Genomic DNA, 23,792 nt, shown 5'->3' on the forward strand with positions numbered 1-23,792 from the left:
TTGAAGTCCAATCAGGAATCTTTCTGATCCTGCTGTGGAAACACGGATGCGAAATTTTATCCAAACACTGGCTAACAGGTGGTGTGCTTCATTTATTTATTTTAGGTTTCAAGTCTGTATGGTTGATGAGGAATCTCTTCTTCCTGAGCTGGTTTTCATCCCCTAGATAGACACACTTCTGATCAATACCATCAATACATTGTGTTCAGTACGAAACTGATCAGACAGTTGGAGTGAGAAACCAGGGAAGGAGGAGCAAAGAAAGACGCTCTGTGATAAATGGTCGGGTTTCTGATGAAGGACTCAAGGTCAAAGGTCAAAGCCACCTGGAGGTTTGATCTGTAGCCTGAGAAATGATCAGAGGGAGAAACACACAGGCAGGATGTCCATATTTTATACAGAATACTTTTATATCTTAGTCCGTGAGGCTCTAGTTATGCACTATTGCATATAACCTAACCTTGGGACTTTGTGGTGGTTCTAAATGTCTAAATAATCATTCTAAGTGGTGTTTCTGAATCTCTTTTTGGGGTCTCAAGTCTCTGTGGTACTTCTGGGTGCCTTTGTGGTGGTTGTATATCTCTGTGTAGCATTTCTAAATGTTTCATATTGGTTCTAGCTCTCTATGTGGTGTTATTGACCCATGTAAAGAACTACAAGTTCCTAACTTTATAAAATAAAAACATCAAATCAGTGATCCTCCTTTATAATTATTTTCCAGGTTGAATTATTTCAGACAAATAAACAAAACAACCAATTCCTCAAAAGCATATAACCATTTACCTTGCAAGTGGTTATTGGAATTTTTGCCTAAATCCCTTAAAGAATGTTTTAAGATTTAATTAGCATTTTCTGCAAAAACACTTAAAAGTATTTAAAGCAACAATGGAACAAAGGTAAAAGAGAGAAAGCTCATTTGATTTCAGTTTTTAATGTCTCCCTGCTCATTTTTAATAGTTAAAAGTGAATTATTGAGCACACACTTAACTTTTACAAGCAGAACTTCAACTTTAATCATTTTTCACGTTTAAATTATGAACAGACTTCATGTTTTTAGTGTAGATGAGATGAAAAAAAGAGTTTGGAAGTCCAAAAGATGGAAACAGAAACTGTCAGAGATCAGAGGGAGATTGATCTGCTTCTCCGTGATCAGAAACTTGTTAGGCAGGTCTTCCCTGAGCTCATCATGGTGTGTGTATGCGTGTTAACCTCCTCATTAAATAAATTTGTTTAATGACAGAACGAGACAAGATGCATAAATATTTCAGTATCTTTAATGCAAAGTTGAATGTTAATTTATATATATTACATTAAGTTAAAGGGACTCTGCTTAACCTTAGAAAAATCCCACAAGTGGCAGATATGTAGCCTAAGTTAAAGCTAGCTGACCATATGTGTTGATTACTGTAGAGCAATTATTCTACATCTTACAGCTATACATTTTCACTTTAAAATCAATGTTTTTTGCATCCATCCTGTAAATTGCTGCCATCTTGTGGCTACAACTGGTTATTGTCTCTTGAAGCAGGCTTAACTCTGCTTGTGTGTCCCATAAACTAATGGTGGAGCTGCATAAGCTGATAGGGCACCAGCAGATTACTCTGGTTGTGTATTGTGGATAAACCTCTGGTCTTTGATGGGAAACTGAAGGAAGGAAAATATGCCAGACAAGCTGCTCCTGACTCTACTGTCACAGATCTGAGATCAGTTGCCATCTGTGTTTGTTACAGCTAGCATTAGCTCTGTTCCCTTGAGAGGCTGCCAAATACATATTTTCTCAAACTGTTAAGTATGCCAAAGAAAACAAAAGATTAAGAGTATGCTTGTGTATTTATCTATTATTTTAATAGATAAATACTCTTACTGACCACCTTGGGCAACATGGGTGATGCAGAGGAGTTAGGAGTTAGAGGAGTTTGTGCTCAAAAGTTAATAATTCCTTTAGTAGATGATGATCAACATGATCCCATTCTTCTTCAATAGTGGTGAGATCTGGGCTCTGGGGAGACCAATCCACGATAACATTGTGTGTGTGTGTGGGGGGGGGGTGTCTATCCTTTTACTGCATTAACAGTGTGTTTGACAAATGATAAATGAAGGTGATACATGAAGATGTTGCCAATCAGATGCTTAGCTATCACGGTTCATAAAAATCTGAGAGTACTTTTCCACATTTGTAATTCCATGGGGTTTTGATAAAATCCCTAACAACACTGGCTGAAGTGTTGCTCCAAACAATGACACAGACAATTGCTGCAGGTAGATTTTTAGGGTTTTTTTACCATTTCTCTCATCCTTCACTTGTCCAGATACGTCAAGTTTTTGGCTAATAGCTTTTTGAGAATCACCTTAATGGTGCAAAAATACAATTTTATGCTTCTCAAGCTGTTACCATTTGCACAAATTATGTGTTTTACTGACAGGTTGCTAGTAACAAAGTGTCTAAAGGTACAACTGGAAATTGATTATTTGCCAAGTTGTCTGTTAGATACAACATTGGTTTATCCCTCCGGTTGAACAACTTTTTATACTTGAATATGATTCATAGGTCAGTGATACGTGGCTGGACAAACACCTAAAAACAGACATTTCTCTGAAAATGGTCAAACACAAGGACTCAACTGAAAATGAGTGAAGATGATAGCAATGCCCAGAAGAAAAGCCTCCAGACATTCAGAAAGAGAATTATTGCTGAAGACCACTTTAAAAATTGCTTCTTAAAAGCAAAATATAAAGAAATGAGGCCTACTTCAAGACTTTTGTACAGTACTGTATATCTGGTGATTCTGACGGGTTCTGGTGGAAATTTTTGTTCAGGTTTCACTTCATATGGAATAACCCAGCAGTAAAATTAGAAATAATTTAATAATCAAGTTTTTCAACGGAGCAGATAGAGAGAAATATAAAATATAGTAATTTTTTAAAGGTGTTTTAATCAGAGGTGTGTGGTAATATGAACAGAAATGCAAGCAAACCTGTAGGCTCCAGTCCCCGACCCTGATAAGTATACGTGAAAGACTAAGGATGACTCCATCATTAAGGCTTTCCCTAATAACATGTCAGGAGTTTTTGGTTAATAAAAGTTGCCGTGATCATTTGGAAAGAAAGATCAGAGTGTAGAGAATAAAACAGATGCATCATTTGACCACCACAGTCACATTTTCATCTTTATTGGACATGATGACAACACAGTTTTACACAGCAGATTTATAGGATGCACAGTAGAATCAACCTGTTCTGTTACATCACGTTAAGCTCATACATGCAATACATCACACACTCTTAAACACTCTGTAAACAATAAATACAATCAAACTAAAATGAGTAAGAAACACCGATTTCGAGAATTTCTATATTAAAGTAACAAGACTGCTTCACTTTGTTGTAAACATCTGGGTAAAGATGAGTTTTACCATTTTCAGTTTGGATATTTTCAGCAAATGTACCTCGTGTGTTTAAAAAAGAAAAATCCCCAGTAGGTTCTAACCATTTTGGTTCACTACCTTCACAGCAGAACCTCTTTTTCTGGCTGGATGACCTGATCTTCTTCACTTGTTATTTACTCCTCAGCTCTTCCTCTCTGCCTCCTTCATTTTTCCTCACCCTTCCTCCCTCGAGAGGCTGCCAAAAACACATTTTTTCAAACTGTTAAGTGTGCTGGAGAAAACGAAAGATTAAGATCTCAAAGCTGTCAGGACCTGGTGGACTGTTTGTGTGTGCGTGTTTTCAAAAAGAAGCTGTCTGACGAAATGCTGGAGGAACTTGTGAAAAGCTTTGACACGCCCGGGTTTACAGGTGTGTATCGGTGTTAGAAGCTTTCTGACTGCACTAATGAAACTGACAGGAGCTGGAGAGAGGAGAATGACGAGTGGAGAAAATAGAAGTAAAGCAAGTTTGAGCATTTTGCAAGAGTCACAAAAATCTAAGCCCAGTACAACTGACAGAAAACACTATAAATATATTTGCATATATATTTATATATAGATAGAATTCACTTTCTGAATAAAACTCTGAGTACTAAAACAGTTACATTTTTTTTAAAGTAATAATGTGCAAAAATGTGTCATCAACCACAAAGAACAGAGCTCAAGAACCTGATGGTAAAATTTTGCCGTTGGAAATGTCCTTTGTTGCGTCTCTAAGCACCCCTAACATTGATGTAATCATGTACCAACACCGTGGAGTTTGTTTATCCCCCTGCAGAATGTGCAACTTCTGCTAGTTTGCTATTGTTAAATTTCATCATCTTCCTCCTAAGAGGTGATGGTTGTACTTGGCTTGGGGCAAACAAGGTAAATCTAGAATGATAGCAGCATTTTAAATATAAATGTACCTCTGCATCATGTATTGTTAGTGTCATAAGACAACTTTTCCATTTTGGCTCTTTTAACTTATCCTAAATAAATTTGGTCCTTCTTGTTAACCAATAGGAAAAGCACATTTTCTAAAAGAAGTGATTCGTGGTTTAAAAAAACAAAACAAAAAAAACTGCTGGCAGAGGCTTGAAAATGGACTGGAAATTGTGAACTGGAAAAGTGGAAATTTGCCACATTAGCCACAATACATACAAAACAGGACAGATGCTCAGATCACTATACAACATGAACAGCCTACATACACACATATGCACAATGGCTCTGAGGATATGTTGGCTGAATATGGACACATTTATAGTCATAGATATATTTCAAATGTCAGATGTGAATTGCAAGAAGAGGACGATGACGATTTCACGCGCAACTGCCAAATATACAGTGTTGTCCTCTGCAAAGAAAGAATCCAGTGGAAAATGTGAGCTTTTTAAAACTTTTGTTTTAAATGTATTAACCTCCAGAATTTTTAGCCTTTGAAAAGAGGAACAAAGTCCAGAGAAACTTTGTGGAAGTGATAGGAATGATTTCACTGGACGAATAAAAAAATGGTTGTGGTTCATCTGGAAGTTTAAATGAAAATGTCTACATTTTGCCTAGCCACTTGTTTTCTTTCCAAGACAAAAAGCCAAATTTCCACATCAGAAAGGCTCAGTTATTTAATTATAAGGCATAGATTAACAAAAGGAAGCCATGCAAAAGATGAAAAATGGCCAATTTCATCCTATCAACACATAAAATGGTTAGTAAACTGAGCTTTGCGATGATGTACCTACTTATCTATTTAACTTTGTAGTTTGATTATTTCAAGTGGACCAAAATATTAGTTTGTCTACTTTGGTGATACAACAACAAGATAAACTTTCAAATAGTCAGATGGGAGGTGGATTACTAAAAATTGTCAGAAGAATAAAGGTATAACAGTCGGAATTAAAGCAACATCATTTGCGTAGAAGCACAGAATCTGGTTAAAGAAAAACAAAACAAAAAAACCCTCAAATTGTTTACTTTAAATGATAAACTTCCAGGAGAGCTTTTCCCTTTCTTAAATACTCATAAATGTCCTCTGAAACTTTGTGGAAGAGAATGGAATGATCAACCATAATATGAAGAGGTGGAAATAGAAGAATTTCATTAGATATTTTAGACCAAAAAGTGAATATTTTGCTTTATGAAGGTGCTGAAGGCTGAGGATCAGCCAGCTAAGAACCAGTTGACATACAAAACGAGGGGTAAACGTTCATGCGACAAGTGAAATTAACAAACACAAGAAATATGATTTTTTTTTCTTAAAAATGACCAAACATTGGGAACTAAACTGAGCTTTGCCATAAAAAACAAAAACTACAAAAACCCATTACTGGTAACCACTGATGATGTATCTAACTTAATTTAAATTTAAAGGGGACCAAAATAGCATTAATTTGTCTCCTTTTACATATCTGCAGTAAGAGCAGCTACACCTCCAACCTCCAAAGCAAGAATGTGTGTTTAACAGTGAAAATACACTTGGGTGTAGACACACACACAGACACACAAACACTTCTGTGTGAAGCCAGAGAGGTTTCAAAAGCTTCCAAGGTGTCACAAAATACTCACACATGTGCACATGCACATTTGTGCACACGCACATTTGTGCACACGCACATTTGTGCACACGCACATTTGTGCAGCTTGAAAGGTGAAATGCATGCACTGGTCTTACAGAGGTCGGAGTGTACCTAAGGCCAGAGGTCAAACTAATTCCTTTCATCATTTTCTACCCCCCAAAATACACATTTTAATCAAAGTTTAATCACCAAAGTAAATACCTCCCATACATAGAAAACATTTAATAATTAAGTGATCCAATTACTGGAACTGAAATAAAATGAAAAAGGAGACTTAAATTAACAGCAAAGGTTTGGAGGGTCTGTGACATCCAGCATCAACGGCAAATAAATAGGAATGGCAGAGTAAATGATTAAAAATACATCAATGCAAATCATGTAAACAAGGCTTCTATCACGGCCTATGAAAGATATCACAGAGTCACTTTCCTTACAATGATTACTGCAGGAGATAAAATGAGAACATGAATCTGGTCCAAACCTGGGCCTGAGCTGGGCTTTTATCATTCCTTCAGATTTTGACCTTAACTATTAGTTTTGATCATACTTCAAATCTCTTAACTCTAAGACTTGGCCTCTAAAATATCATCTGAACTGCAAATACCAAAATTACCACCAAATAAATCCAGAGTGTAGCTTTCTAGAGTCTGCTTCAAAGTAAAAACCTCCTACCAGGCCCAGGTCTGTCAGTAGTAAATACAGCTTGGATTTAGACCATGAAGCGATGCTCCTTGCCATCATGGGCCATCAGAATGACATTGCGGTTGGAGGTCCAGATGAGACGGGCAAGCTTCAGGTGGTTCTGGGAGCCTGGGGAGGCCGGCTGGACCGGAGGAACCTGGTACGTCTTGATGCAGCGAAGCTGAGGAGCAGAGTTCAGCATTCCGATGCTGCCCAGCAGACTGGTGTTCATCTGAGGAGGACCAACAACACATGAAGCCACACATTCACCTCATCTATCAATCAAAACCTCAAAACTCTTGCCAAGTGTTCATAGGTGACCAATTTAGGGTTAAGTTTCATTTTTAGCAATGTGCTAAACAAGCAGAGTTTTATAAACTAGAAGCTAGAAGATGCTTTCAATTCAAGTTTCTTGGATACAACAAAGGAGTTTCTTTTGGTATATACAAAGGTGCCTCTATGCCTTATTTATTTGTGGCACTGAAATTGTATCAAGTCGCCTCATTAGATAAACTTTGTGAACTTTTTGCATTTAGTGCCGACACACCATTAGTCCTTCTTTTAGGACAAACGGTTGAATATTTCATATGAAGGGGTATTGATAAACATAACTGTAACCAGCTACTCTATTGGCCTAAAACTGAATGACTTTTTCTGGCCTGCAGTAGATCTTTTGTTCCTCATCTTGATCTTCAGGTTGGGGTTTCTTGTTGTACAGTTTGAGAGCCAGCTTGTTCATTGTCCTTGACTGCCGATGCCAGCACATATTCATGGATAAAGTAAAGTTGGTGGACTAAAACAGGGAGAATCACTATGATACTTGCACTTCCCAAACACTAAACAGGTCACTAGCAACCTGGAGGATTTTAACCAGTTTATTGCTCAGCCAGCCTGGGAGGTTTGAAGTTTGACTGTATGGATGTTTTTTCAGTATTGGAGCAGGTCAGGTATGTTAAATTAATTTTAGTTCCTGGGGAACATACATACCACCCCAAGTTGATCTCAGATGGGCCAAATCAGTAAAACCAATGGGTAGTAAGTTATCTTTGTTTTTAACGTAAGTGCAAATGCAGCTATTGGTGAGATGGAATCATTAATGACTTTTCTGCAACTTTTGCAGTTTGCAAAGCCATCCACAGTAGACTGGATTGGTCCACCTTCATCCATGGGTACTCTTTTAAAAGAGATTTTTGATCTCACAGTTTCATTTCTGGAAAATGAAAACCCCCTTTATAACTATTTCTTGAGCCTTTGTGTCATAGTCTTGGTTTTCTGCGTATTATTCAAGCATCACTTTCTGGTTAAATACAATTCAAAGATAGATTTTTAATGGAGCAGCAGGTAACTGATAAAACACAAGGCAGGAAGAGCTGGGCTAGCTGGTCAGTATTGCCTGAATTTTCAAAATAAAAGCAAGGGAATGGTGTCATTTTCAGATAGCCATTAATAAACCTGAACGTCCCACTCATGCGCTCATGTGAAGTCTGTGTGGGAAACACTGCCTTCTCTTTCTACTGAGAGCTGATACCTCCTCCCTCATTTTGACAAAAACTGCAAAGAAAAATTAGTTATTGAACATCTGATGATCATCAGTTTCTGCTGAACCCTGTGAAGACGTCTCAGAGGGAAAACCTGGTGTTTAACCCCAGAGTATGTCTATGTAGGAAATACACAGCGAGTGGAAACCAAGACTACACTGCCTCACACACATACACACATAGACACACACACACCCCGACAGAGCGTCTGCCAGCTCATTACCACAGCAGCCGTCTTGCCGGCGCGCTTACAGTGGTTTATGCTTACAGTAATGCCATTAACGTGTGTGTGTGTGTGTGTGTGTGTGTGTGTGTGTGTGTGTGTGTGTGTGTGTGTGTGTGTGTGTGTGTACACATCTGTGTCAGAGGTTGTAAAGACCTTTCATTCAAAATAACGGTTCCTGGAAGAAGATAAGAAGAGCCTGATCGGTTATCTGAGTTTGTTATAGTTTATTTAGATGCTTTACGTGTTAAGCCTTTTATTTTCAAGTTATTTTTTTAGTTTGTGTAGATACAGTGGAATTAAAAGCAAACATGTAAATAAAAATATCTAAATTCAGTTTTTTATGTTTTTAACCCACTGCACAGAACAGTCATGACTGAAAGCAGCCAACTGGACAGTATTTTTTTATTTTATTTGTTCAAATCCTCCGCTGGTTTGTCTTTAACAGTGAAAGTACAACTGAAAAAAGAAGTGAAATCTGAAGCTGTCTGCATGCTGATAAACTGATAGCTCTTTACATTTGGCAGATTTCATGTAAACTTTAAGATACCTGCAGGGAGGAGTCTAAAGGGCTCAGCATTTATTCCACTGTATATATACTAAAGAAATCCTTAGTTATTGTTTTTTCCCCCCGATACAGATTTATAATATAAATATTAATCTAGAAATAAGTCATTCTCTTGTCTCATAGAATAAACTTTTTGCATTTTTTTGCTTTTAAAAAAAAGGGGCAGTCTAATTTCTTGCACTGCATAAACTACATCCTTTCTTTTATCTATTTTATCTAATCTATTTCTTTAGTTTTGTGTAACGTTTTTTTGCTTGAATAAAAAGACAAGGCTGGGAATGTGCAAAAAAGGTTGCCCTTCATATAAAGCTTTAAATCTGCTTTAAATATACTGGAAGTTCATATCAAACCACAAACCCAAGTCCATGTTTATTACATCAGAAACAAACTCACCTTTGTAAATCTGACTCTATACAGTCTTACCACAAAACAGTTAACGACTTCAGAAGGAGGACTTGCATTAAGTTTGTATGTGTCTGTATGGGTGAGTCTTACCTGCCAGAAGGAGATATGGCTGTCAGCGCTGGAGTAGGTTGCCAGATAACGGCCATCAGGGGCGAATGATACCGCTGTGATTGGACCTTTGTGACCATGAATGTTCTACAGAGGAACAATATGGGATAAAACAAACTCATTAAAAACAAATGAAGAATAAAATAAAGTGAATAAAAAACATGCCGTAGATGGAAAACATCAATGGTCGTCTCTTTCTACCAGTAACTGTTAAATGAAAAACTTATGCAAAGTTCATTTAAAACTCCAGGAGTCATAAACTGTGTGTTGATGGTGTCAACATGCAGCAATCAGCCTGTTAAAATATTTACTCTTTAACATTTACCACAAGTACTCAGTATTACTCAGAAGACAAATGAGGTGGTCTAATTCAAACTGTGCTATGGGATTAACTTTCCATCAACTGGTTAAACATTTAAAACAAAAATAAATTAGGGGAAAGTGTAAAGTAACTAAATACAAGAAAACTTGAATGTAAATTCACAAGAAAATAAAATTATTCAATCTTTGTCATGTTTTATGAATTAATATCTAAGAAAAACAAACCACTCAAATCAATTAGACAGGCATCCGAATCAACCAATACATCTGGTAACCAACCAAAATAGAAACAGGTAGGCAATCAACTAACCACCCAGGAGGACAACCAGCCAGGCAACCAACCAACCAGGTGGATAACTAAACTAAGCCAATAATTCTTGAATTCAATAAAACAAATAGGAAGGCAACCAAACCAGGAACCAAGCAAGCAGGCAATCAAGCAGGCATGCAACGAAACAACAAGGTGGGTAACCAGTCAACCAGCTAGCCAGGTGCGTAAGCAACCACCCAAACAAGTAGGCAGGCATGTAGCTAAACAGCCAATCAATTAGGCAGGCAACCTATCAACCAAACAGGTAAAGAAAGACCTCTTTTATTACTTATTTATTAATACGTTTGTGGTTTTGATTCCCCACATTTGTCTACTTTACACTTTAAACAGTCATCTATAAAAAGCACAGTTCTGACATGTCCAAACCTCTTCTGATGAGAGCTTGTTGCTCTGTTTGTTGCTGTGATGATGGGAAGCCATTTTTGTTGGTTTTATAACACTGACAACAGACCAGAACAAAATACCACTTTACAGTATCACAGTGTTTTATCAGGCAGCAGCACATCACTCACTATCATCACTTAAAGCCGCTAAAATGAGAGCATGCCCCGATTTCCCAGACAGTTCCTCTTTCTGATGGCTGGAAGTTCAGTTCAATAAACTCTGCTCTGTGATGAAGCCTGAATGAAAAACAAATTTTGGCCCTTGTTGAAATTTCATTGAGGCGTTTTAGAAAAACTCTGCATCGACAGCACGTGTTCGCTTTGGCAGAGATAATTCCATCAGATGGGTGGCAGCTTCTGGTCCGACAGATGCTGCCATTCGCCTCCAGAACTCTGGGGACAAAATATACTGCTGCGTGTAACACAATAAACTGTCCCACCAGATGCAGGGTGTGTAACGCAATAAAAGAAATCATCCCCCCCACCCGCCTGCCTTTGCTTGCGACTGGGATTACAAACTCTCACCTCCAGATGAGATTAAGACGCGTCGCCTCAGGCACCCAGACTCTGAAATAATAACCAGTGTGTGGCGATTAAAGCTTAAAAAAAATAATAACACAATGAAATGAAAATCTCATCTTTTTAATTCGTTCTCTCCCTCCTTTTTTTCCCCTTTAAAGGGCAAACTCTATTAGATTCCAGCAGTGTTGTCTGGGAAAAAAGCAGAATTATTTTTATTTCCTTCATCCCTCTCCTCCCCTCATTCAGTGTCTGTCTTCATCTCTACTTTTCTCCTCCATTTTTCTGTCTCTTAGGAGAGATCCCAAATCTCATTTCCTGTCACTACTCACCTTAAAGGGAAAATGATCAAAAACAGAGTAAATGCGGTTTGTCTGCAAACAATCATCAGCCCTAACTAAAGGATACTGAAGCCACTGAGAGGGAAATATGACAACTACATCCAGTTGCTCTAAGTCAAAATGCCCAGTCATGTTAATCCAAAACCAAAAAGTAAACTATGTCTTCAAAGTGCTTTTCGAGACAAAGAAGAGTCACAACCTGCTTTTACAAAGGTAAATAAACAAAAACAGCCAATGCCCAGGAAAACACAAAACACAGGCACTACCACAATTGCTTGTCTGAACAGATTTGTTTTAAACTGGGGGTTTAAAATGAATCTGTTCAGACAAGGATGAGGTCAAAGAACAGGACAACCATGGAGTCAAGGTTGTGAAAAGATAGTGGTAAGATGTCCATAGTTTTGGAAGTTTTGAGGTTTGGAAGACCCAATCATCTTTAGTTTCCAGTGGAATCACAAAAAAGCCCCTGTCTGAGAACCTGGCCACATGAATGGATTATTTCCATAGTGCAGGTTGGGGGCCTCACCCCGTGAGGGCATAAAAGAACGAACCAAGATTTTAAAATGGCATTACAATGTAAAGTGACTTGAGGCGACTGCTGTTGTGATTTGGTGCTATACAAGTAAAAATGACATTGATTTGAAATTTTAAAACAACTTACTTATCCAATTCGTGAGATTTAAAAGAGACGTAGTGTCATCAGCATAGAAGTGATACATGATTTTAAAACTGCTGGTAATAGAGCTGTTCGATATAACAATATATATATATCGGATGATGTGAAAGCATCTATCATTTCATATTACGCACATTTGTTTCGTGGTGTTGCAAAATAAACTGTTAATGGCAATATTTTTTCATCGTTTTGATGGTCACTGTAGTGGCTATATTAATTTCTTAAAGTTCTCTCTTTCTTTTATGTTTAAATAACCACACTACAGACGGACTAGCGACTGTTTTTATGCGTTGTTGTTAGCAACAACGACGGTAAACCCAGCGTGCGGCTCCACGTCCACTTGTTTATTTTCCACATAAACCTTTTACAATAAAGCTAAAGATCCTGTTAAGGTTTTTCAACATAAACTGAAATGATAACAAAATACAATACATCAAATTTCAGAATATGCATCAAACAAATGACCTCAAATAAAAACATGAAGTAACTATAAATGGCGCTTACAGTCACCACGTGGATGCAGGCACAGAGAATACCAGCATAGCCAGTGAAGATGAGTCGAGTTGCCTGAGATTCACAGAATGTACAGAAAATGTAAAATTTTCGTGATATATATTGTTGCCGGGACGATAAATGTCTTATATCGGGATATGTGATTTTGATCATATCGCACAGCCCTAGCTGATAATGTGAGGTGATGGGAGAACACACAATGAAAACAAGAGAAGACAACCTGGGAATGTAGTAGAATGGTAAAATGCTCCAAAATATCTAATTCAGTGATTCAAATTTGCAGATGTAAAGTCAAGCAGACACAAATTCTACCCCTCGTGGAGTTTTTTGTTAATTTCTGCTGTAAAGTTGGACATTTGAAAATTAAAGTCTGGAGCTTCAGGTGGGCATTAGAGAAACTGAAGTTTTGGGCTCTTCTCCATCAGCTCCATCAATCAACTACACAGTCTCCCAGCTCTTTTGCTTAGAAAACAGAACAAATTTAGGTTTAGACACACAAGAGAGTTAGTTACTTATATTCAGGTGTTTTTCTTGTTTTTTTTAGACAATTTTTGAGATCCTGACAATAAACAGAGGATTCTGACGTTGCTATGTGGGGACAGTTTCATCTGATGTGCAGCTGCTATTTTGTTCAGATGTCCTCTAAAAGTCAGAAACTGAGGAGTTATCTTTGTTTTTCCTCAGTGTGGATGCATGAACTAGCTCCTCTGCCTGACATCCTTCCTCCTTGCTCATAGCAGCGATCATCACGCTTTGGTTCACAGTTACTGTTAGTTTTAGTCACTTCATTTAAATATTATTTTGTCTTCCTCAGATCCTCACACCGAGAAGGTGAAATAAAGAATAATGTAGAAAACAAACTGTATAACATGGATTAAACATTGATGCTTCCATATATATTATGATCTGTGTGTGTGTGCGTCTCTCTCACAGTGGACTGCCTACCAAATCAATCAGCCTATCAGAGCGCAGTGAAGCACACTGAAACCATTTACAGCACTCTGTACTCCAATACACCTGACGCCTGGGGCTCGGCTGTGTGTGTATGTGCGCGTGTGCATCACATGGGTGCTTCACCCCATTTTATTCTTCCATCTTCTCTGACAAAGACTGACAGCTTGTAAATCCCGCCCCCTTGCTGAACAAGTATTACGTCAGCCAATAGGAGAGGTTTTTTTTTTGGGGGGGGGGGGTGTTGGACGGGCAGTACCCCGTATGTTATCATCAGATGGGAAATATAATAGTGAGAAGTTGTTATGTGTGGACAAAAAGTGGACAAAAAACTCAACACAAAAAAACAACCCAGGACCAAGACAGCTACGGGAATAAGACCAACTTCCTCCTGTCAACAATAAGTACAGCTAGAAAAGCAAGGGTGTGTGTGACTGGTAGACTAGAAGCTGTTACTGTTCTCGCTAGTTGACATCAGAAATTAAAATCTTTCAAATTTTTAACTAAAGTTGAACAGCGTAACAATTTAAAGGTAGAAACAGTACTTTGAATTATAAGAGGAGTGGCTGTTTATTGGCTGTGAGATTAAACTGACATCTAACTGAGGCTTCTACCCAAATCCTCGTCCATTTAAAATGCAATATGGTTATCAAAGAACTAGATTAATACTTTCAAATAGCACTTGAATACACAGACACTATTTATATGACCAGAGTACGTCTTCTTACTTTTAGACTCATTTTTTCCCTCATTTATAACTTTAGCATTTAGTTTCCAGGAACATCTGCAGTTAAAAACATGTTCCTCATAGAGTGTTTTAAACAGCAAATAGCAGCTGAACATGGTGTAGGTATCACAGTAGCCCAATTACCACCAGAATAGGGACACAGTTTACATTAATTCATCATGTCATGCATTGCGGGAGACGATTCTTCAGGTTAATTTTGGCTACACTGCCACCTTCAGCTGCAGGTTTCAGCTGTTAGAGAGAAACAGATGCAGAAAGAGGTACGAAATCACTCAGATTGTTTCTTTGTGTTCAATTAGTAGACTGAGTAGAGTCTGTTAAAGAAGCAAGCAGCTGGAGACACACACACACACACGCTGCTGACAAAGGGCTGTTCACGGAGGCTGATCAAAGCCATGGCAGATGGTCATGCGGGGACTAGCTAGCTACGGTTGGACACACACACACCCGCAAAGATGGATTATGAACAAAAACTGCCTCTCATCTCCTTCTACTCTCCGTCTTTGCTTTTCATCTGGTCTTCATTTCTCGCCTCCTCCACTATTTCAGAGAGGTCGTCTCTCCTTTCTCTCCTTCTCACTTTGTTTTAGATACACTAAAACAAGTCAAACAATTTAGCTCCTCCAAAATTCTTGGAAATCGAGATGTTCCCATTTTTCCAAGGAGATGTCATTTATTCAGAAGTCTCTAAGGAGATCTGACAACTTTCTGCTGCTGCGTTAAATTTTTAAGATTAAAAAAAAAGAAGAAGAAAATGTATCCCCATGGAGGACAAAGCTGGCCTCTATTGGGATGATTATTTTAAGTTGTCATGAATACAAACTGACAGCTGACATTCTTGGAGGTGATGCAACACACAGTTTCTGAATTCCCCTTTTGAGTACACAGCAATTTACTTGTGTAACTTGGAACAGCCCCCCTGCAACCCCGATAAGGATAAGAGGAAGAGAATGGATGGATGGACATTGGCAAGCTGACTATTATGAGTGCATGATTTTCTAAACTGAGTCTGGTGAAACAATCTAAAGTGTAGTTCAGAAAACTTCGGTTTTGTATTATTCTGCAGTCAAAGAGTTGCAACAAAAAATATTTTTCCTCAGAAGTGAAAGAGGTTTTCTCTGCTCGGTGATGTAAGTGACACGCTGCACTGCAAATTAAATGATTTTTTTCCTCAAAAAAATCATTGTTGTTGTACTTGCATCTGAACAAACCACAAGACTTCTGGAACAATGTCCCTTAGACAGACGAAACCAAAGTGGCGATGTTGAAGAAGAGGGGAGATCGTGGCAGTTCGTCTTGTAATCGGAAGGTTGCTGGTTCGAGCCCTGGCTCCGACAGTCTCGGTCGTTGTGTCCTTGGGCAAGACACTTGACCCGTTGCCTACTGGTGGTGGTCAGAGGGCCCGGTGGCGCCAGTGTCCGGCAGCCTCGCCTCTGTCGGTGCGCCCCAGGGCGGATGACTGGTAGCTTGCCAGCACCAGTGTTTAATTTGATGTAATTAAAATCATTTAATTTTAATTTAATTAATCTGCCACGATCGCCCCTCTTCTTTAACATCACCACTTTGGTTTGTGGTTTGTTCAGACGCAAGTACAACAACGATTTTTTTGAGGAAAAAAATCATTTAATTTGCAGTGCAGCGTGTCACTTACATCATCGAGCAGAGAAAACCTCTTTCACTTCTGAGGAAAATATTTTTTTGTTGCAACTCTTTGACTGCAGAATAATACAAAACCAAAGTTTTCTGAACTACACTTTAGATTCTTTGTGTGTGAATGGATGGATGACTGAATGTGTAAAGCGATTTGGGGTCCTTAGGGACTAAGTAAAAGCGCTATACAAATACAGGCCATTTACCATGTTCAAGCATAATGCGCAGCACCACCACGTTTGGAGAAAACCAAACAACGTATCAGCGATGGTGGTAAATGGACTGGTTCTTATATAGCGCTTTCCTACTCTTCCGAGCACTCAAAGCGCTTTACACAACTTGTGCATTCACACATTCACACCCATTCACACAAGAACATTTTCTTAGTGCTTTCTAACTAATACACACATTCATACTCCGATGGATACATCGGAGAGCAATTTGGCGTTAGTATCTTGCCCAAGGATATTTAGCATGCAGACTAGGGGAAGCCAGGAATCAAACCTACCTACCAACCTTCCGATCAGTAGATGACCTGCTCTACTGCCTGAGCTATAGCCACCCATGGTGGTGGTGGAGGGGTGCTGATTTGGGTTTGCTTTGCAGCTACAGGACAAGGGTAACCTTACAGTCATTGAGTCATCCATGAACTCCCCCACAGACCAAAATATTCTACTTAGGATTGTGCATAAACCAATGCCTGCAAACCTAAATGCACTGAAGCAATGTTGTAAAGATAAGTTGGTCAAAATCATTCCCCCATGATGTGAGAGACTGAAGTCATACAGAGAAGGTGGCTTCCCAAGCTACTGAATCATGGGAGGTTCTCAAGTATGTAAATAAAGAGGGTTTACAACAAAGTGCAAACCACTGGTTACACGCAAGAGCTGGTTATTTATAAACGCTAATTCTGTTTTTTAAAAGACTCCTAAATACAGGCAAAGTATTTGTCTGGCCAATGTTTAACCTCATCCATTAGCCTGCGCTTAATTTTAACCGTTTTCTGAGTGTTTGCTCACTTTTAGACTCCTCTACTGTTTAATCGACTAATATTAGGTGCCTGGAACATTGCTGCAGCTAGAAGCCTTGCTGTACAGGTTTTAATTACAGCTGTGGGAAGACCATTTAAGAAATAGTGAGCTTTAAACATTGTTCTTTTCTGGCTGAATTAATTACCCATCACTTGATAGAGGTTTCTGTAAGTGTGTTAATAAAGATAATAGCTTTATGTTGCACCTGAAATAAAACACCTGTAATGGTTCCAGCAGAGAGACACACACTTCCCACAAAGCCATTATCTATTAAAAGTTAATTACTGCAAATAACACACACAAAGTGTCTCCTGTCTCACACACACACACACGCACACACACACACACACACAAACTTGCTCACAATCAAACGAGATGTTGGGTGAAAAGGCCCGTGCTGTTATCAGATATAAATGACCCCCTCCACCAGAGTAGACTGCTCAGGTTACTGCAAATCAATACACAGCAAATTATCAACACACACCCGCTCATACAAGAAATACACACAAACATGGAGACCAGCAGCTCACACACACGAGCGAGACACAAACATGATTAAGAGAGTCATTGCTTCATCATTAATCAATTACTGAGGGGTGAAAAAATGAAACTCCTCTCCTCCTTATCTCCTCCTCTCTCATTTAAACCTACTGTTTCTGCTCCTCCTCATTTCCTCCAGTTTGAGCTAAAGCATCCTGTTTGCAAACAGATGGAAAATTTCCAACATATTGAGCAAACAGATTAAAGGCATCTATTATGCTTAATTTTCTGTCATATCTGCTGTTTCAGATGGATTAAATATGGCCAAATAATGACATCAGTGCGTGCAAAAGCCAAAGACAAAAACTGAACACTCAGTTTACCTGCTCACATGTGTTTTCTAATTATAAAAGGATGAAAACATGATGGTGCTGAAGTTTTGAGATGTCTTAGAGTTTAGTTAATATATATGATTTTTGGTTACCTTCTCGCCTTCCCTTGCTTCAAGGACTTTGTATACCAGACATTAACCTTTTGGTTTTCTAATCATGAAATCTCTCTTTGCCTCTTGCACTCTGTACTAAAGACCTATCTGTGGAGAGAGCTGGTTTTCCACGTGCAGTCATAATTATGGTTGGAAATCTGTTGAACGCCTTAACGTAGGCCGTGAAGGCTACATGCAGGGGTGGATTAATACAAAGTGGGGTGAATGGATGGATGCGAGTGGGAAAATGAATGAAAAAGAAGATGATCTGTGTTAAGGAGGCGGTGGAAGAAAGGATGGGTAAAGCTGGGGTCCAGAGTAAAAACCAACTTCATCTGGTGTAATCAAACAGCTGCTGAGCTGATCAGTTTAGGTTTTTTGATGTACCTGACATTTCCCTGTACGGACATCGTAGAGGGCCACTGAACCTTGGCGAGCTCCGACAGCGATGCGGTGACTGCGGTCGCAGTAACCAACCATGTAGAACCTAAAAAGGTGGACGGCAAACACACATGAACATTTAACACTGTATAAGGGAAGATGTTTAGCGATGAAGGAAGATTTCATTCATCCATTTTCTTCCTCTAGTCCAATTCTGGGGGCTCACCCCCACCCCCGCCTCAAGGTTCATTTTTATGTAAACAAACAAACGGAAACACTAATAGCACACTGAGGCTGACACACCTTAATGTATGAATACATTCTTGCATATAGACTGATCTGGTTAATCCACCAGCACTGAGGCTGATGTCCGAAACAGGCGCAGACAGAGCAGTCAGGGCCCAGCTCGCCTTTCCCAGCCCCTCCCAGTTTGAAGATATTACTTGGGGTTGAACCTGATGACAAACTTACTTGCAAATAGCAGGGAAACATTCCTGCAGTCCTTTCTTCTTCACCAGAGAACCTTCAATACAGTACATGATGATATCCATCACCTAAGGATCAGGAGAACAGTTTTTATTGCAGTTGAAGCTAACCTATGTAGCTTGTTTCCATGTATTAAACACTTTTTATTGCCAGGGTCTGAACAGATCATCTTCTCTGACTCTCCTTTAGTTTGGTTTATAAATCCAACCCTGAGTCATGGGGTTGACTAGCCAGCAGCTTCTGATTCAGCACATCCAGGTCTTTTCTGTTTTGGATGATGCTAGTTTTCACTGGCGTCATTAATAACAATAGTTGTCTAAGGGTAAAAAGAGCTCCTTTTTTATTTTGGTAAAGTCAAATACTTAATTGAATTATATTATGCTTGTGTCATTTGCTGAGATTTCTGAGAACGTTATCTTTCATCGATCTCAAATATAGTTCGAATTACTTCAACCAGAAGATCCACGACGTCTCCAGGCATCTTCTCAATCAGGATGTCGATCACTCGCAGGATCTCTGTCTTGGCTCTGGCCAGAGTGGTCGTGTGAATGTTCTGCTGTGACTGAGAGTTCGCCTGAGCAGCGTTGTGCCGATGAACCTGAAAAGATATAACACTTATATTTATAAGAGCTGGAGAGGGAAAACAGTTGGTGAGTACCTAATAAGATGGCTTTGGTTTCAGCAACTGGTAAAGAAGTCTGAAAACACACCTCTTTTGCAATGGTGGTGATGAAGGCAGGCGGCCGGGCGGTGGCAATAAGAGAGAGGGCGTGGCGGGCTGAACGGGCCGAATCTGCTGGAGGGTTGAGGGGCAAACCCATGGTGACACTGTAGAGCGAGGGAGTAAAATGTATCATTCAGATGTTTGAAATTACTGTTTAAAAAACACAAAATACTAACAGAGACAGAATTAATGCAAAAAATACTAATGCAAAACAACAGTAACAACAGAGTTTCAACAGCTTCAAAGCATTACAAGTCTTGACTAGCAAAGTTCCAACTCAAAACCCTGCAGCGGTCTGCAGCAAACCCCGGCAACCCTTGGTTGCTAGGGAAAGGTTTGTATTCCCTGATTGGTTGGTGAGTGGTTGCAGGAGGTTGCTGCCAGTCACAAGGGGAAACTGGTCAAAATGTCTTACTGCAGCCAACACATAAAAGGTGCAACTATAACTTTACAGTTTTATGCTTGGAGAGTAGATGGCAAGTTTTTGCAGACAAGCTGGCAACTTCCATCCAAACTACAGGCAACTGCAGAAATCTGATAACAAAAGCGATCACAAGGAGGTTTTTGGTGCAAGGCCTTATTTGGGACCGATTTCACCAAGCCACTGCCATCACTCACTCGCATACTTGTTTGGATATACACATTTTAAACAAACCATCTACCAAAGTGAAAACAACAATCTGGGTTGCCAATACTTGTTTATGTTCCTCTTATTCTTCATAGACAATAGATTAGGGGATTTTTGCTGTTGATACTACAACATATCGCAGTACATTGATGCGGGAAGATGGCTATGGAAGGCAATTTTTTTGCCTGTAAATTGTGACACTTTGAATGAATGTAAAATTGATTTGGTTTCAGTTTTTAAACAGAGCCAAAGTGTGTTTCCCAGCACTGAAAATTGAATCTTCCATCTTTGGTAATTATGAAGTTATGAGGCCTTAAAAACACTGAAAGCCATAGCACCAAATTTAAACCCAGGACATACTCATTATGGTTTTATGTGCTTGTGCTGGGATTTGTTGACAATAAGAAAACCATGCAAGGCTTATCTCTTAGAGATTTTACAAATCTAAAGGGGGACTTAGACATTTCAATCAGCCACTTTAGGCGAGAGGAAGAAAACAAGACAAATCTGAGAAAAGCAACGGCGAGATTGAGTTTTACAAATATATGGAGTGAAGAGATTAGCCAGCAGCTTATAATGTCAAGGCCAAGTCAATAGGAGCCATTCACCAGGCGACAGCATAATGGACTCCCACAATGCAACAGGAATTAGACACACATACATACACACACACACAGAGACACCCCTCAGAGAGTGTATGTGTATGATTGTAAGAGAAAAAAAGACTACGAGGGCGAGTGAGGCCACCTTGTTAACAAATGGAGAGAGAGAGAGAGAGAGAGAGAGAGAGCGAGAGAGCAAGGGAGGGAGTGATGGGTGGACGGCTGGGCGAGTTGCACGATTCATCTCCTCTGATTACACATCACAGCCGCAGATCTCGTAATTAATACCGGTAATATATCGGCAATATATCAGCAATATTGAAATGTTTAATTTCATTCAGAGAGGTGGCTGTAATTGGAAACAGTCACAGTGTTGATATAAGGCAGCAGGAGTGCAAAGGGCCAATTGTGCCAAGACCGGCTGAGGTTAATAACCAGCGTTTAGCACATGTAATGAAATAATCTGGGTTACCATTAGAGTCACAGGAGACAGAGAGAGACACAGAGTCATGAAACAAAACTAAACCCAAGAAAATATTAATAAATAAAATAAAATATTAAAATGGGTCTATTTTAAGAGTGTTTCATCATCCAAACTAGCAGCCAGCAACTGTCCATGAAATAAAAACAAAAATTCAGCATTAAAGTGGTTGTACTGTTGTACTGAAATGGATTAATGAGTCCAGATAGAAAGGATTTGACTGTGATGAACTTTCAGTGCTGACATGAAACACACACTCAGGGCTTACTGTGTGTGTGAGAGAGAGAGAAGCTGGCAACATGACTGCATTCACAGCCAATATCACGCTGACATTATCCAGTCGATACCAAGTCACACACACAGAGCGAGGACTGGAAGTATTGATTTTTGTGTGCGAGGGAGGAGTGAATAACTCCAGTCACATGACCAGAATCCACGCTGCAAGAAGCCAGCGCTGTGTGTATATGGCTGAGTGACTTCCAGGGACTCACTGGCTTACTGATTGGCTTTCTCACTGAGTTGCAGATGGGGTAACTGGACTGTTTACAGACTGATTTACTGGAAAGTTTCTGAATTGTAAGATGTGCCTCTAGTTAATGCACATTTGACCTTTTCTATATAGACTGATGACCCTACTTTTTACTGGGGTTGGGTGACTGGAGTTTAACTTTGAACTGTCCAGATTTATTAACAACCACCCAGCTATATTCAAAATTATTCCTTTAAATTTTCAGGAGCAACCCTTGTTGCATTTATTCTAAACGTTCTGCAGTTCTTAACAAGTAAGGTTGAACATGTGGAAGTTCTCAGAGTCATTTGGTCCGACCACAGGACTCGCTATAGACAGTACAAAAGATGGATGTAGCCACCAGTGTTTTCATTCTTGCCATCTTGCTGTTTTTAAACCAGGTTTGAGGAGTGATGCGCGAGCTTCAAGCTGATTGGCTAAGCATATCCTGTATAGTGACAGTTACAAAATGAATTTCATATTTTTTATTTAATATCACCTAAAATTGAGCGACTGAGCCCATAAATTAGGTAGGAAACATTTTACAGAGGTTTGGGCAGAGAGTAATTTTAGCAGATTTGTACCAGACCAGAAGTCTTTTTGTGTCACCCCTTGGCGACAGTTAAAACGAATGCAGATTCAAGACACTATATAATCCCGGGGTGGTGATTTGTTTACTTTGTTTACCGTAATAACTGAGTAAGTATGCTGGAGGGAATTTTTGTGAATATGTTGATCAGCTCAGGATGTCGAGCAGGTCATCTACTAATCTGCTGGCAGCTCCAGTCTCCATGCCAAATATCCTTGGGCAACATACTAACTCCAAGCTGTTAGACAGAATGTTAGAAAGCATTTATGTAGACAAAACATAGAAAAAAGTGCTTGTAAGAATGGGTGTGTGAATGGTTGAATCAGGCACGTTGTATAAAGGTAGAGAAGGCAGAGCAGAAAAGCCCTACATAAGAACCAGGCCATTTGCCATGTCAACACTCTGTCTCTTCTGTTCTACAAGGAGTGTTTTGAGTTATGTTTTGGTCATCATTCATAGTTTTTCATAAACATCAAGAACAAAAAAATATTGATAAAATGAATAAATGGCAGCAAACAATTCAATTAAATGGAAAGAACTAAAGTTCAATTTATTAAACGTATCATTTTTTTTTTAAACAGCTTAATCTAAAGGTAACAGTTTTTATAGATTTAAAGATTTTTAGACCAAAAAAAAAAAAAAAATACAAGATGGATGCTTAAAAGCTTGGCGGTGTCCAATCTGTGGAGGGTTAGCTGGCGTGTGCTGACCTGTTCACATAAACTCTGACATTGGCTGGTCATGCATCACTGTGTTGGTCTAAATGGACTAACTGGTTTTCTCAGCTGCTTAAAGGCATGGTTTACTGACTGCAAATGTATCCACAGACTGCAGAGAGCATGGTGGAGAGGTGGAGAGTAGGGCAACCTTTTGATGCAATCTTTACAGCAGACACTGGCTTTTTCAGTGGTTAATTTTAATTTCTGAGTTACTGACAGCCTTATCTCAGGTCTGGGTGGAATTTACACAAACACACCCACAGATTAAAACTGATCAGTAATGGTGACCTGCAGTTTCCAGATTTTTGTTTTTCCTTTAGGGTTCATGAGTGGACATCCATGGTGACAATAACATGTACTTATCTCTGCATGACACACAGATAGCCAAAGCATTCATTTACCCCTGCATGACAAACGCAATCGTTCAAAACCTGAAGACAGACAAAATACAGTGTAAAAAGATGTATTTATCCCTGCAAGACAAACACATTGAAAACATGCATTTATCCCTGTGGTGGTCTCTGATTGGATGGAGACAGGGAGGAGATTCAAACACCCTCAAAGTTTTAGAAAACTTTCTATATAAATGTGATATCTCTGTAGATATGTAGTACGAAAGCGGGCTTAAATTCAGAGTGATCTTATAGATAGTGCAAATGAGAACAGAATTTAAAGATCCAACAATCACTGTGGAAAAAGCTTTAATCGGGATACCCATACAATAGTGCATGGGCCACAAGAAT

The 23,792-nt window shown here is 39.1% G+C and overlaps 1 protein-coding gene across 5 annotated transcripts in view; it reads right to left on the reverse strand.

The window, feature by feature from the left end:
• Positions 1 to 3,140: 3,140 nt before the first annotated feature.
• wdr7 (WD repeat domain 7) overlaps positions 3,141 to 23,792 on the reverse strand; it is a 104,524-nt gene continuing 83,872 nt past the window's right edge. For all 5 annotated transcript variants that reach the window (XM_085168478.1, XM_085168481.1, XM_085168479.1 and 2 more), the window contains 6 exons: positions 19,509 to 19,626; positions 19,247 to 19,396; positions 18,784 to 18,866; positions 18,319 to 18,418; positions 9,486 to 9,590; positions 3,141 to 6,893 (listed from right to left, as the gene is read on the reverse strand). In XM_085168478.1, coding sequence (XP_085024604.1) covers positions 6,690 to 6,893; positions 9,486 to 9,590; positions 18,319 to 18,418; positions 18,784 to 18,866; positions 19,247 to 19,396; positions 19,509 to 19,626 — 760 coding nt within the window. In that variant the 3' untranslated portion in view covers positions 3,141 to 6,689. The remainder of the gene's footprint in view (positions 6,894 to 9,485; positions 9,591 to 18,318; positions 18,419 to 18,783; positions 18,867 to 19,246; positions 19,397 to 19,508; positions 19,627 to 23,792) is intronic.

Source organism: Neolamprologus multifasciatus, chromosome 7, assembly GCF_963576455.1.
Source record: "Neolamprologus multifasciatus chromosome 7, fNeoMul1.2, whole genome shotgun sequence".
Taxonomy (NCBI): Eukaryota; Metazoa; Chordata; class Actinopteri; order Cichliformes; family Cichlidae; genus Neolamprologus; species Neolamprologus multifasciatus.